This window comes from Leucoraja erinacea, chromosome 33 (assembly GCF_028641065.1).
Source record: "Leucoraja erinacea ecotype New England chromosome 33, Leri_hhj_1, whole genome shotgun sequence".
NCBI lineage: Eukaryota > Metazoa > Chordata > Chondrichthyes > Rajiformes > Rajidae > Leucoraja > Leucoraja erinaceus.
The window spans coordinates 5,425,842-5,440,287 of record NC_073409.1 but is presented as its reverse complement, the minus strand read 5'-3'; the positions used below and the strand labels follow the sequence as shown (position 1 = coordinate 5,440,287).

The 14,446-nt window shown below is 45.5% G+C and overlaps 1 protein-coding gene across 1 annotated transcript; it reads right to left on the bottom strand.

The window, feature by feature from the left end:
• Positions 1-2,388: 2,388 nt before the first annotated feature.
• On the bottom strand, positions 2,389-13,801 carry onecut1 (one cut homeobox 1). Its single transcript, XM_055661087.1, has 3 exons — positions 12,654-13,801; positions 12,341-12,592; positions 2,389-2,914 (listed from the first exon to the last, which is right to left on the bottom strand). Exons 1-3 carry the CDS (start codon positions 13,468-13,470, stop codon positions 2,622-2,624), a joined length of 1,362 nt encoding a protein of 453 aa, XP_055517062.1. The 5' UTR covers positions 13,471-13,801; the 3' UTR covers positions 2,389-2,621.
• Positions 13,802-14,446: the final 645 nt, after the last annotated feature.

Genomic DNA, 14,446 nt, shown 5'->3' with positions numbered 1-14,446 from the left:
ACAAGCCACCCCTCCGGCCGTGGCCGCATTATATCATTTACTCTATATTTATATTTGTTGATGACAGGGACTCAGTAAAAAAAAGTTACTTTAAAACTAACTGCCCAACAAAATAAGCGACGATAAAACAGTGGGTTTTGCCTGCATATTACGTTAGATTTGAGGTAAATACGTTATTTTGAGTGAATACTTTGATTGGCAAGTACTTCAATTGATATTCAATATTTGAAAATCATGTATGTAAAATACTTGTCACTTAATTTTATCAGAAGTTGATGAATGGGGAATATACGACAGTGAGATGGAGATTTAAGTCTACATTAGCGTTTCGTTTTAGCCCAGGTAAAAAACCTACTTTACATCCTATGTACAAGTGGTCAATCATTCAAGTCTGTTCCATCTAAGATTTTTAAAAAACCATCCTAATATCGGCGTGTCATGTTAAAGGTTCCTTGAAATTAGTCACGAATTAGCTTGACTCACTTGATCTGATGACATCGACATGGCGATCGGATATCCGGAAGATGGATATTAGTACAATTCATGGGTGTAAAAAAGTGGACTCGTTTTGCATTGTAGCTCACGAACGTGCGGTGTTCCTGAATAAAGAGTTATCTTTGGTTCTTTAGCAGATTATTTTTAAAGCACAAAGGGTAATATGTAAATACATCTGAGTGACTGAAATGTTGCACTCTGTCAAGAGTCATTCATGCCTTGACTGACACCTGAAACATATCGTGCAGTAGCCCAGACTTGTACTGGGTTCGCTCTTTGTTCTGTCTTATTATGAAATATTAACCTGAATCATATGACATCTTATATCTTGGTGTTAACAGCGCCCAACAGCAAAGTGCCTCCCTTGGCATTGGTACATCTAACCAGATGGTTTTACTGTCAGCATTTGCTAACTACAAGTTAGGAACAACAACGGGTCTGCAGTGGAGACAACAGGAACTGCAGATGCTGGATTCTTGAACAAAACACAAAGTGCTGGAGGAACTCAGCAGGTCAGGTAGCACGTGCGGAGGGAATGTATGGGAGATGTTTCAAGTTGGGACCCTTCTTCAGACATGGCCTGCCCATTCCCTCCCCAGATGCTGTCTGACCCGCTGAGTTCCTCCAGCACTTTCTAGTTTGCTCAATACCCGCACAATACTGACTTCCCAGGGTTAGATACTCTACCCTCCCGGGTCCACGCAGAGAATTATTTGCAGATTTACTTCAAATACGGGCCAAAAGTTTAAACTAGCCTTGGAACTTGTTACGTTGACAAATAATTTACATAATTATGCATACTGTATGCATAATGATGAGGGATTTGCATGTCTAATTGTTGTTAAATTTGTAGCTGATTCACTAATGGATGTAGCAATCCACATACATTAAATTTCCCAACATATCAGGTGGAGTAACTATCTTCTGAGAATCATGTTATGATACTCATCGCGTGGGTCACGTGTTTTAGCAATAAATATTGCATGATTATAAGGGTGTTAAATACATCTACCCTAAAGCATGTTAGGCAAGTGGCGGTAAGTTTGTGGGACGTTGTTCTTTGGATTTTTTTGTGTTAAATTTAGCAAATTTGTTATAGCTGTTATTGCCAGTACACATAATAGAAGCCTACAGCATCCGTAACTAATTGGTTGTAACGGGACTGTTCATCCAGTGAACATATCTGACAACCCAATTGATAGCACCCTTTCTTGCCTCGATTTGGATAGCAAGGAACCGGGATAAAATGAATGATTCCTAATTGATTCTACCATTATTGGTTAACGTCTGTAACATATAAAGCAAATGATCATAAATAAATTGCCATATCATTAATTTGGCGTGCAAAATCTGTTTGGATAGAGATCTGAAACTGGTCGTGGTGGATGTGGGAACTCCCAGTTCAACTAATATTTGTGCTTCTGACGAAATCTCCCTGTCATTTATCCCGTTCTTTGTTATCCAAACGTACTTTTCATCTAAAATACTGGGTTTGGGGTGATGTAGAATGATTTTTTTTTTTGGTCATCAGCTGTCGCATTTCCTCTGCCTGCGATACAAAGAGAATGGAGTAGTGAGAGGGTGACGGGACAGTTGTCGGAGCGTTGGTGAACTGTGCGCGGAATCGGAGCCCTTTGCCTTCAACCCGCAAAGAGGCTCGAGTCCAACCACATTCCAAAAGGTACACACAGAACGACTCCACGAATTCGTCAGGGGCCGCGCCTGAGCACAACCCGAAGACCAGCCCCGTTGCAAAGTCTCTGGCCACTGGCACGTACACTGGCATTTCTACAAGGTGGGATATCCCGAGGAGATGAAATGAGTCATTGTTTTTTGAAGTGATGTCTGATGTTCCCAACGACATATACAGCCACGCACACTGAACGACGTTGAATGGTGAACATGTACAGCCAGCGGCCCCATTCCTTTTTTTTTTTTTTTTGCAAAAAGTCTTAATAAAGTGTTGTAGAACGGAGGCTTTAATGCAGGTTAATTAAGTCTTTGGTTTCGTTGGGTATATAAATATGATACTGTCTGAGTTCATTAATTAAACCTGCTTCCTGGAGGTCCTGGTCGTTTATTTTAAAGCTATTCCACCGAGGTTTAGTCCGGGGGGGGGTTCCCATTCATGCTTTGGTACAAGTGCTTGATGAGGAAGATGAATTGACTGAGTTGGAGCTGCCATCGTCCTGCCATTTATCCAAACTCCTCCGACGCGCGTTCATAAAGAAATTGCTGACGGTGCTCAGCTCCAACCCCAGCTGTTGGGAAATGGTGATTTGCAATTCTTTGGACGGACGCTTGTTTTCTTTGAATATTGCGTGGAGAGTTCTGCGCTGAACATCCGTGAAGACCAGCCGAGGCTTCTTGGGTGCGGCGCCTCTCTCCTTCACATGCTCCTGCTCTTTTCTTTTGCACGCTGCAAGACAAAGCCATCAATATTAATCGACACCCGGAGAAAAATAGCAGGCAAGGCGAGAAACGATGTAAAGACATAGCATGTTGCATTATATGGACCACGTCGGGAGTTGCATTATATGGACTACATATAGTGCATTGTATGGACCACTTTAGATTTGCATTATATGGACCACATATAGTGCATTATATAGGAACATAGAAAATAGGTGCAGGAGGAGGCCATTCGGCCCTTCGAGCCAGCACCGCCATTCATTGTGATCATGGCTGATCATCCCCAATCAATAACCCGTGCCTGCCTTCTCCCCATATCCCTTGACTCCACTAACCCCGAGAGCTCTATCTAACTCTCTCTTAAATCCATCCAGTGACTTGGCCTCCACTGCCCTCTGTGGCAAGGAATTCCATAAATTCACAACTCTCTGGGTGAAAAGGTTTTTTCTCACCTCAGTCTTAAATGACCTCCCCTTTATTCTAAGACTGTGGCCCCTGGTTCTGGACTCGCACCACATTGGGAACATTTTTCCTGCATCCAGCTTGCCCAGTCCTTTTATAATTTGATATTTTTCTATTATTCCGATCACATCTAGGTGTGGATATTATGGCCCAGTCTTTCTTACTTTTCAACTAAGGTCCCAACTAGTCATTTAACGATTAGAGATTTCATTCACAAAGGACAATTTGTTCATTTCTGGCTGATTTCTGGCAACAACTTAAATGAGAAATACGAATTGCTGGAGAAACTCAGCAGGTCAGGCAGCATCTGCGAAGGGAATTGACAGTCGATGGGACCCTTCTCGCCAGACACATTAGAGGTGTGGAGAAGGGTCTCGACCCATAAGGTCACAAATTCCTTCTCTCCATAGATGCTGCCTGTCCCGCCGAGTCACTCCAGCTTTTTGTGCCTATCTCCCGTTGAGTTACTCCAACAGTTTGTGTATTGCTCAGGGTTTCAGCATCTGCAGTTCTTCGTGTCCACAACCTAATTGTAATCAGTTGTGTGAGATTGATAATATTGGCCACACGGAAGGCACCGTTATAAAGGTGGTCTCAGGAACAGCGTTTAAATTATCTTTAAAACATATCTGTACCGAAATCGACATACATTCAATATTCAAATCAACATACATTAAATATGGGGATGAACATTTATTTTTTGCTAAACATTGGCCAACCAACTCACTCTGATCGTTAACTCTGTGGGTATTTTCTATGTTACCTTGTCCAGAACCATCTGACTCCAAGTCCGCGTCCATTTCTTCCGTTCTCTCCCTATCCAGGAACTCGCCCAACTCTCTCGAGTACAGCTGCCAGGTTGTGGGTGCCCTGCACCTGGCCTCATTTTGTCTCCCAATCTGGCTCCCTTAATGTGTAAAAAACAAACGGACGCCGGCATTTGATTTGAGGGTGTGGATAGACTTAGATTTTTTTTTTGTCGTTGTTGTCGCTGTTGTTGCACGGTGACACAACGCGACTGGACAGAGGCGATGACAGTATGCGCACACAGAATAAGATTCCTTTAGACAACGACATGAAAATTCAACTACAGATCAATAGATGGCGCGGTAGAACAGAATTCCACTCCCGTGAGTGACTACTCTGAAAATGAACTACATATTAGACCAATTCTAGATGGGGCTCGATAAATAGTTGCTTTCTGCGAATTGAGATGGATGCGTTAAAAAAGGAGCAACTAATAATCACTGACCCAAATGAAATGTTATGTTATAGTTTCTATAAACGGTGCCATTTGCCTTCATCTTAAATCATTTTCATACACATAATGCAGCAAAAGCAATATTTTGGAACCATTCAAATCTCCCAATAACCAGTTTTCTCAGTCACACTGTGGAGGCATTTTGATGAAAACTTCCTTCGATTTCTACCTCTGTACCCTTGCACGAAGAACTCATTCTCTATCGTTTTGGATGGGTTGGTTTTCCCCCCCCCCCCTTTAAAATCCGCATTGCTTAATTAAAAGCTTTCAGTTGGCAGCTAGTGAGACGCGACTTTGAGCTGTGGCTGTCCAATGAACTATGCTTCAGCAGAGGTCAACAGCCTCATCTCGGGAGGTAAAAAGACCCACTCCACGCGGGGAGATACATAACTAGCAGCCCGAGATAAAGAGAGAGCTGTCAGGTGCCATTTATCATGTAAATAACCAAGGAGAAGATGAGGGTATCGATTTTAAAAACTGCAACTTAAGGTCGTCGTTTAAAATGGGATGCAAACATTCAAAGAGCAATATTTGGCGTGATGGAAGTGGGAAGATCGAGGCGGTGGAGCTGTCCCCGGTGCTGAAAGGAAACTCCACAAACGGGTTTTGCCCGAGAAACGCCGGCGCCATCAAAAGGAAGAATTCCAATCCTTCTCTAAAAAAACCCCCAATCTTAGATTGTAAAATTAAACCAATCCGTGGGATTACAATCCGCAGTCAGCAGTAATCCAATTAATCTCTATTGCCACCACATTGTTTCACAATAGGATCACCCAAATTGCATTTAATCCCAGCCGGTTGTAAATCGGACATAAACAAACTCCGATGAAATCACCGGATAATTAGAGATCCGTCGAGTCATCCATAATTATGAGTCGGCCCAATTCTCCCAGACTGCTGCCTCCAGCCAACAGTCTTGTTATGGCTCCTTGTGCTAAATTACTGCTACAAACGTGGCTGTTTACAGCCATAAATATACACTCAGCCCCTGACGTCAGGAGCTGTAGCTGGAGATACGAGCAGGAGGTGGCGCCTTAGTCCTTTGGAAGGGAACTCATTAGCTCTTTAAAGATAGACAAAAATGCTGGAGAAACTCAGCGGGTGCAGCAGCATCTATGGAGCGAAGGAAATAGGCAACGTTTTGGGACGAAACGTTGCCTATTTCCTTCGCTCCATAGATGCTGCTGCACCCGCTGAGTTTCTCCAGCATTTTTGTCTACCTTCGATTTTCCAGCATCTGCACAGTTCCTTCTAAAGCTCTTTATAAAGATCCTGATTAGTGTGGACACGTGTTTGAACATGTTTACCATGTTATCACGTTGGCCTAGTGCGGTAGATTTTAAACTCTTTACACAAATATTTAACATCGAGGACAAAAACCGCCCCCCCCCCCCCCCCCCCCCCCCCCCCCTTTTTTTTATAATGTTAAGTATATAACACACCTTCTATAGAGAAAAAAAAAATTAGGGTGTAAAAAAATGATTTGTGTTTCTATTTACACAAACACACATGCAATTCTTACACGCAAGAACACTCGCGTTTACACACAATATCTGAACTAAATTGAAAACCCACCGTGCAGTAGCGATGGGAGATTTATTTTGTTATTTCGTTGCCCCCTCTCACAACTAATTTGCGAGTAAACCGATCAACATCATTGTCATGGATGTTTCCACTGAGTTTGACCGGCCACAACTAGTAGCAAGGTGTCTAGAATGATAACTGGGAAAATCAAAAGTAGCTCCCGCTGAAAAAGATGTGCCAGGTTCTCAGTCCTCCGCAATCTCCCTTTAATTGCCTTCCCCCCCCCCCCACACACCACACCCCCACACACACACACACACCCCACACCCACACACCACCCCACACACACCACACACACACACCACCACACACACACACACACACACACACACTCACACACACACACACACACACACACACACACACACACACGTCATTTGACCTAAATCAATCACTTCACTCAAATTAGATATAGGCAGATAACACTTTAAACTTCATCGTTCAACTATTAATTACACACTGTCGTCATCTCCGCAATTGCAAAAACAAAAGGCTATCAATTGCGCTTTTACTTATTTACCCAACTTAATCGAGGTGAAATTGTTGCACAGACACCGAACGAACCAACAATATGTAATACTGATCCAAAACCGCCCATTTGACAGTGCGTTTGGTTGCAGTGTTACCAAAGTCCCCACACTGAAATTATGTGTGTGTAACCTAAGATACACACAAAAAGGTGGAGTAACTCGGCGGGGCAGGCAGCATCTCTGGAGAAAAAGAACAGGTGACATCTGCAGTTCCTCCCTCCTCATTCTGTGTGTGTAATATGTTTTAACACTGAAGTCAATGGGGCTAAACCTCCACTGTCTCCAGCATTCTTAGTACACGGTTGAAGGCTGAATATTTCGAAAACGGCGCCATATTAAAAAAAAAAACAAACATCATTAACATCCTTAAATATGCCATAGTGTTACTTGTCCGAATATCAGTGACTCTATGTTTTAGTGTTGGTAGATTCCTTCACTTTAGGCAAATATTAACAGAAAGCAAATGTGGTTGGACATTAGGCCGTTATAAATCAATGGGTTTACAAGGACCCTGTCAAGCAACGTCAGGAAATGTCACAGGTGCAAAACTTTCCCATAGTCCATGCATTTAGCCTGAAATATTCCATAACCGGTATCACCATTCTTATCATCGCAATGCAAACAAGCAAACAGCGGGCAAACAGTTGAGACTAATGTTTTCACATCATGTGAACTCTAACGCTTCCACCCAAGTGAAGTTCTTCCGAAGACACAAAGAACAATGCCACACTCCACAATTTCGTCTCAAACAAAAAAAAAACCTGTCCACTTCCACAGAAGGGGACTTCTAGGTCAGAATTTTAATTATATAATTAATCACGAGACCTTTTTTTCTGGAGAGCACGTGCCATAATTCTTGTAACATATCAAGCCCTTGTTAGAAGATTCAGCCGAAATAATTAACAATTTCTGGTTTCCAAGCAACGCGACATCAAACACATAAAACACACCCCAAATAAATCATTCGCAGCAAAGTGATTGTTTCACAATTTAAGTATAACATTTAAAAAGTACGGCGGTGACATTTCCCCCCGTCACGATATTTCAGCGCCTAATTGGGGCCCAGATGCAAATAAAAATAATTCATCTCAAATATTATCGATGACCATTTGCAAAACGGTGCCGAGGCGCCGACTGTGGCGAAGTGTAGTGAATAACCCACACATTGATATGGTATAATATTGTTCTGACAACCCCTGGGACACAGTCTCTGATCTACATACATGGCACAAGAGAATATTTTGCCCCCAAAAACGCGTTAGCTGCTGGAAATGACACCAGTCATATTTTGCACCAACTCTTTTGTGCCTGTTTGCAACCAACTACTTTGGTGGGAACCTCACGCCAAGACAATTCGAATACTGACACCTGATTATAGTAATGACAGGGAGAAAAGGATGGCTGTTTCCAAAAATGAGAACTATTTACAAATTTAATTTTAACTGACTGCACTCTGAAACCCGTGGTTCCGTGTGCCTCTCTGTTGTATAGGTCGCAACCAAAGAACTGTCTTGCGAATAGATTCACAAAGTACCGATTTTAAAGCCTATATGTAGGGCTGTTTATAAAATTTGGCTACAGTTCTTGATAGTAAAACGACGAGAGATTTCCGTTGGATTCAGAGCCTGTCCTTACTCCACCTGTAGAACCCGACATCCCCAATTATATCTGGGGGCAAAACATCAACAGTCACTGGGGAAATAAATATCAATGGTCACCTAATTTGCCTTTTGAAGCGCAACTAGTGGGCGGTGTGAAACGGTCCTCATTTGAATCGAATTAACTCATTCCTACCTAATTTTAAAAAAACCACATTCCGCTGCTAACAGTGATTTTCGAACGAACTAGGATTTTGAATATTTAAAAACAAACTTTGAAACTAATTGTCATTTACCTCCTTACACAGCTTTACATTCTTTTTATTCAAATGAACACAATTGCCAAGTTAATAATCCCATTTTCGACAATTGCATTTCTGTAAGAGATTCCTGCTCTCGGTATTTAATCTACAAGGCACTGTATGGAGATTTAAATCTGCCTTTTGGTACAGTGGGGGGAAAGGGAATGCATTTTGAGAATAAGTACACTGTGTACTGTGGAGTTAATTGCTACTGGTGTTCACGAGTCTGTCAGCAACTCCTGACAACATATGTCAGTCAGTGTCTACTGTGGGTACCTTTTCAAGCCAATCTCCCCGAAACCCATCACCCTTCCCAGACCACCAAACGAAGCTTCGTGTAGTCTCTCCCTCCTCCCCCCACTACCACCACCACCACCACCAAATACTATGTCTAACATCCGAAAATTAATATTTGAAATTATTCCAGTCACAACAGTCCGAGCATTAATATTTCTAAATTATCAATGACAGCCCGTTCAAGTTTTATTTAATTTCTCCATCTATAGCTGAAGCCAAGTGTTAATTAACCCCTTAAAAAGACAACAATCCAAATGTAATTAAAATATAAATATAAGCAGCGGCTTTTATTAAAGCAAACGCGCATTGAAACAGTTACATCTTGAATATAGGCGGCAAGGAACGAAGAAACGGGGGTGTTGAGAATGTCAGCTTTACAATTAGTATCTTCTGCTTGCATTTGAAATAGTACAGAGGGTGTCAAGACCCCAATATATGTAACTACCAATTGTGAGACTGTTTGCGGCAGGTGCAATGTAATCTCGGTACCAGAAACCCCTCAGGAATTCGCAGGAAGAGTCAAGAACAGGAAGGCTAACTCGAGGAAACAACGAGGGAGGTGGATGCATAACACATCACACCTAGTCAATGTGATAGTTTCGGCCTCTACACCAAAATACTATTTTTAATTATTTGTCTTAAAAAGTGTCGTAAAGAAAGCAAGGACACTGGAAGCATCTCAGGTCCGGGTTGGTGGGATCAAAGAAGGCATCTACCTGAACAGGAGCCAACTGATCCCCCAACTCCCCCCCCCCCCCCCCCCCCCCCCCCCCTCCCCCCTGTTCAAAGAATGTTAATTCCCAAAGACCAACAACTCAGGATGGGCCGCATTTAAGTTAATGACACATTTTCAAATCGTCTGAAATCGGATGTAATTGTCCTGGTGGAATGTCGTGGCGATTATTGATATCAGGGAAGCACATTTTTGGAATTGGACTTGCTTGTGTAGAGGGGCGGCTGTACATTTCACTGGGCCAGGCAGGCACCTCTTTCAATTTGTGTGTAAACCGGGATCTCAGTTGTTCAGTGTGAAAGGATAAATAATAAATGAATTGACTGAATAATAGATCACAGGTTAGGACACGTTTGGATAGCTTTCTATCAGGTTGTTATGTTTAGTAGCTGTGACTATAACGGCTCCACTTAAACATGTATTACTTAATGGACAACAACAACAAAATCGCAATGTAACTGTCATGGCAACTAACTCGGTAATATCTTTCGGAGGCCAGGGCGAAATAACTGAAATAAATGCATATTAATCCACTAACGAGAACCATTGTGGTTGAAGAGTTGATTAGCAAACCAAATCAGTGCGTGGCTATTTAGTGTTGGAATGGGACGGCGGACTAGCCCAATATCAGGCGAGCCGCTTTGGCAGCCTCTGCTTCCGATATCACCCATAAGACTACACAACGTTTTCTAATTCAAGTGGTTGTTTCCAGTATCGATCCATACAAATAAATGTACACTGAGGTCGACAAAATTGTCGTAAAAATACACTCAAGGCAGCGACTAAAAATCGAACAACGCGAATGCAATCAATCGTTCGATGGAGATTTCTCCGCCACTTATTTACTCGGGCGCACGCATGCATTCGATGCCTGCAATAGGGTTTGTGTTTAAATTACTGAGCACAAAGAGCCAGGGATAGATATATTACTTAAATACATCTACACTGGGTTTTTTTACTGCTGTGACCAAGATACATTGTAAAGGAATTATTCAAAGGATTCATCCCATCGTTTTGATTTAATGCAGAAATGATTCAGATCATCGCTGGATTTCATTCACCAAATTATTGCCCTTTTTGACGAGGCTGGAGTAATACTTCCCCTCAAAATAGAATATATTTTCAGGCGAACCCTCACGTTGATCAACCTGCTTCATAATGTGCTGCAATTCGCTTTAAACCCAACATTAAAGTCCCCCATACATATTTTTACAGATGGAATGTGGGGAGATTCATTGCATTAGTTCCTTGCTCGCTTTATATAAAGGTGCTGCTTTGAAGAAATACAGGAGAAAATGCAGCCTCTCTTTGTGTAGTTAGAACCAGATTAATATTGCCCGCGAGTGCAGCGGCAGAGTCAGTGTGCTACGGATCACTGGCCCTGACTCTGCCCACATTGACTGCCTCCCCTTCTCTTGGGAAAAATTAATAGAGACCTATCAGTTAATTAACAAAGCCTCACGCAGGGCCACACCGAGAGGACATACCCAGACCTTCTCCCGCTAGCTACCACACAATACAAAAGTTAGCCAAAGTAACAACCCGCCTTTAATTCCGCAAACCGACGGGAAATAAATCTAACGGTCAATAAAATTATGGGGTTGAAAATATCGCCAGTTCATGTCAAGCCTGGCTTCACTCTCAATCCAGAATGTGATGCGATCGGTAGTAGTTTATTTTCAAGGGCGTTTTTAGAAGAATATTTGGATCCCAGTGTCCCCTGGAGCCCGGTGTAACTTCACACTGTGACTACAAAGCCTGAGGTTTACTGTCAATGGAATTTGGCTCATGGGCTAGCATCGAGAGTGGCCGAGACCCCCAAAATATAGTGGCATCTTTAAATGACGCCTGTCCACTCTACAGCGGTGCAGTGTTTATCATTGGGTACCAGACATCGGGGAACAGAGAGGGGGGGGGGAGGGAGAGAGAGAGAGAGAGAGAGAGAGAGAGAGAGAGAGAGAGAGAGAGAGAGAGAGAGGGGAGAGAGAGAGAGAGAGAGAGAGAGAGAGAGAGAGAGAGAGAGAGAGAGAGAGAGAGAGAGAGAGAGAGAGAGAGAGAGAGAGAGAGAGAGAGAGAGAGAGAGAGAGAGAGAGAGAGAGAGAGAGAGAGAGAGAGAGAGAGAGACAGAGAGAGAGAGAGAGAGAGAGAGGGAGAGAGAGAGAGAGAGAGAGAGAGAGAGAGAGAGAGAGAGAGAGAGAGAGAGAGAGAGAGAGAGAGAGACAGACAGACAGACAGAGAGAGAGACAGTCAGAGAGAGGGAGAGAGAGACAGATAGACAGACACAGAGAGAGAGGGAGAGAGAGAGAGACAGTGAGAGAGAGAGAGAGAGAGAGAGAGAGGGAGAGAGAGAGAGAGAGAGAGACAGAGAGAGAGAGAGAGAGAGAGAGAGAGAGAGAGACAGACAGAGAGAGAGGGAGAGAGAGACAGACAGAGAGAGGGAGAGACAGAGAGATAGACAGACAGAGAGAGAGAGAGAGAGAGAGAGACAGACAGAGAGAGGGAGAGGGAGAGTGGGGGGGCAATGTCAGATCGCCGCTGTAGCCACGATCATATGTTAACAATAAGCATCCCAGATGAGTGTGTGAGACCGGGTGCGAGTATGGGTTGGGTTTGAGGAGTATGTACCGTGTTGGGGGACGGGAACAAGGAGACAGACCACTGCTTACCTGCCAAGCGCAAGGCCGACATTCGCTGGAACTCTGGTTCTTGCAGCCACTTCCACATGCGCCTGAAGGTCTCCCGGCCCGACTTGAGCTTGCTCCAGGGCTTCGGGTTCCTCAGTAGGTCGGACAGGGTGCCCTGGGAGCGGCACAGCACCCGCTGCGCGAAGATGGCTTGCGGGATGCTGTATCGCTTCAGTTCGGTGGTTATCCTCTGCGCGATCTCCTTGGTGTTGATCTCCTCCAACTGGTTCGACCCTCCGTTTCCACCTCCCCCACCCCCCGCCCCCGTCGCCCCCACCTCCACCTCCTCCTCCGCCGCCGCCGCCCGCCTGCTGCGACCCGTTGGATGAAGGGGGCGGCTGGTCGCTTCTGACCGGCCCGTGTCCCTGAACGTGTGGGTGGATGTGGGGGTGGTGGTGCAGTCCGTTGATGGACACCATGCCCACTGACGAGGGGCTGAGACCGCGGCTCAGGTGCTGCTCGGCCCTGCCCAGCATGCCGGGGTGTCCATCGAAGCCGTTGGCGGTCAGCATCTTGTCAGTGGCCATGGGGGCCGAGTGGCCGTAGGGTGACAGACCGTGCTGGGGGTTGTGGATGGAGCCGAGGCCGTTGGTCAGCGGGGAACCGTTCAGCGGCGACAGGCTCTGGCCGATGCCGCTCATCTCCTTGTGGTGGTAGTGGCTGTAGAGGTTGTTCATGGTGGACAAGCCGCGGTCGTCTCTCATCAGGGTGAAGCTGCCGCTCACGTTGCCCGCCAGGCGCTGGTGGTGGTGGTGGTGGTGATGGTGATGGTGGGAGAACTTGTCGGACACGGTGGAGATGGGAGGCAGCGGCTGGAGCGGGGTGAGGGTGGTGTAGGTGCCGCTCATGCCGGGCACCGTCTCGCAAGCCATGGTCATGGTGGGGTGCAGAGGGGCGGCCAAGCCGTGGTCCGGGGGCCGGTGGTAGTCCCCGCCACCGTCCAGCATAGACGCCATGCTGGACACCATGGAGCGGGCGTGCACCGGCAAACTGCGGTGGGCGATCGGGCGGCCGTGGGGGCCGGGGCTGCTCAGCAAGTCTCCGGGCTGCACCACCTCATGATGTACTCCGTGTAGATCGCCCAGGCTCTCCAGCGTCAGCTGTGCATTCATGGTTCACGCACCGTTTTACACCAGACATCTATCTGTCCTTTCTCTGTGAGATCTCCACATCAAAAAGCGCATTTGCCCTTTGCATTTCCATTCATTCATTCATTTATTTTCCCGTATTCGCCCTATTGTTCCCCCCGCCAACCCCAATACTTTTTTTACCCCCTCCACTTTCCTGTTTTTTTCTCTCTCTCTCCTGCTTTGCTCACCTCCCACCGATTCTAATATTATTATATCTTTTTTTTTTGGTTAAATTTTCTGCTTAGATGTCCCGTGGCCGCGGTGCCAGCCCGCTGCGCTCCCTCGCCGCCTCTGTAGCCATGTCTTCACTGTGTGTGTTTGGTCCACACTTCGCTTGTCTTTCCCCCCCCCCCCCCCACCCCCCCCCTCCCTCCCCCTCTCCCCTCTCTCCTCCTCCCCCCCCTCCCTCCCTAGTTGCCGCCGCCGCCGCTTCAACCCTCCCCCACCCTCCCCCTCCCTCCAACTACACACACCCCCCCCCCCTCCCCTCTCCGACCACAGACACCCCCCACCGCCTCTCCCCAACCACTCTCTCTCCTGCCTTCAGCTATTAGCGGTGCGCACTCACACTCTGCGCACTCCACTGCAAGCCCTCCCCGACGCTCGGAAACCAATTGAAGACCATCTCCCGCTTCCGGGATCCCCGTGTCAATACAAAAACACACACAGAACGAGCTAGAGAGGAGGAGGCAATTAAATGAAATCACAGCCTCCCGTCCAAACCAGCTCCAAGCTCCAAATAGCACTGCTCTCCCCCCCCCCCCCTCCCCCCTCTCCACATTGCAATCAACAGCGAGATCTCCATCTAACACTCACAAAAGGCGTTTAAAAAATAAATATATATTCCTTTTTATTCAATGCATTTTTATTTTATTGTTTCCAGCGCGCCTTATTTACACAATAGATGCATCCTGCAGATCGTATCATTACCACTGATCCCAGAATGTCAAGGCAAGCC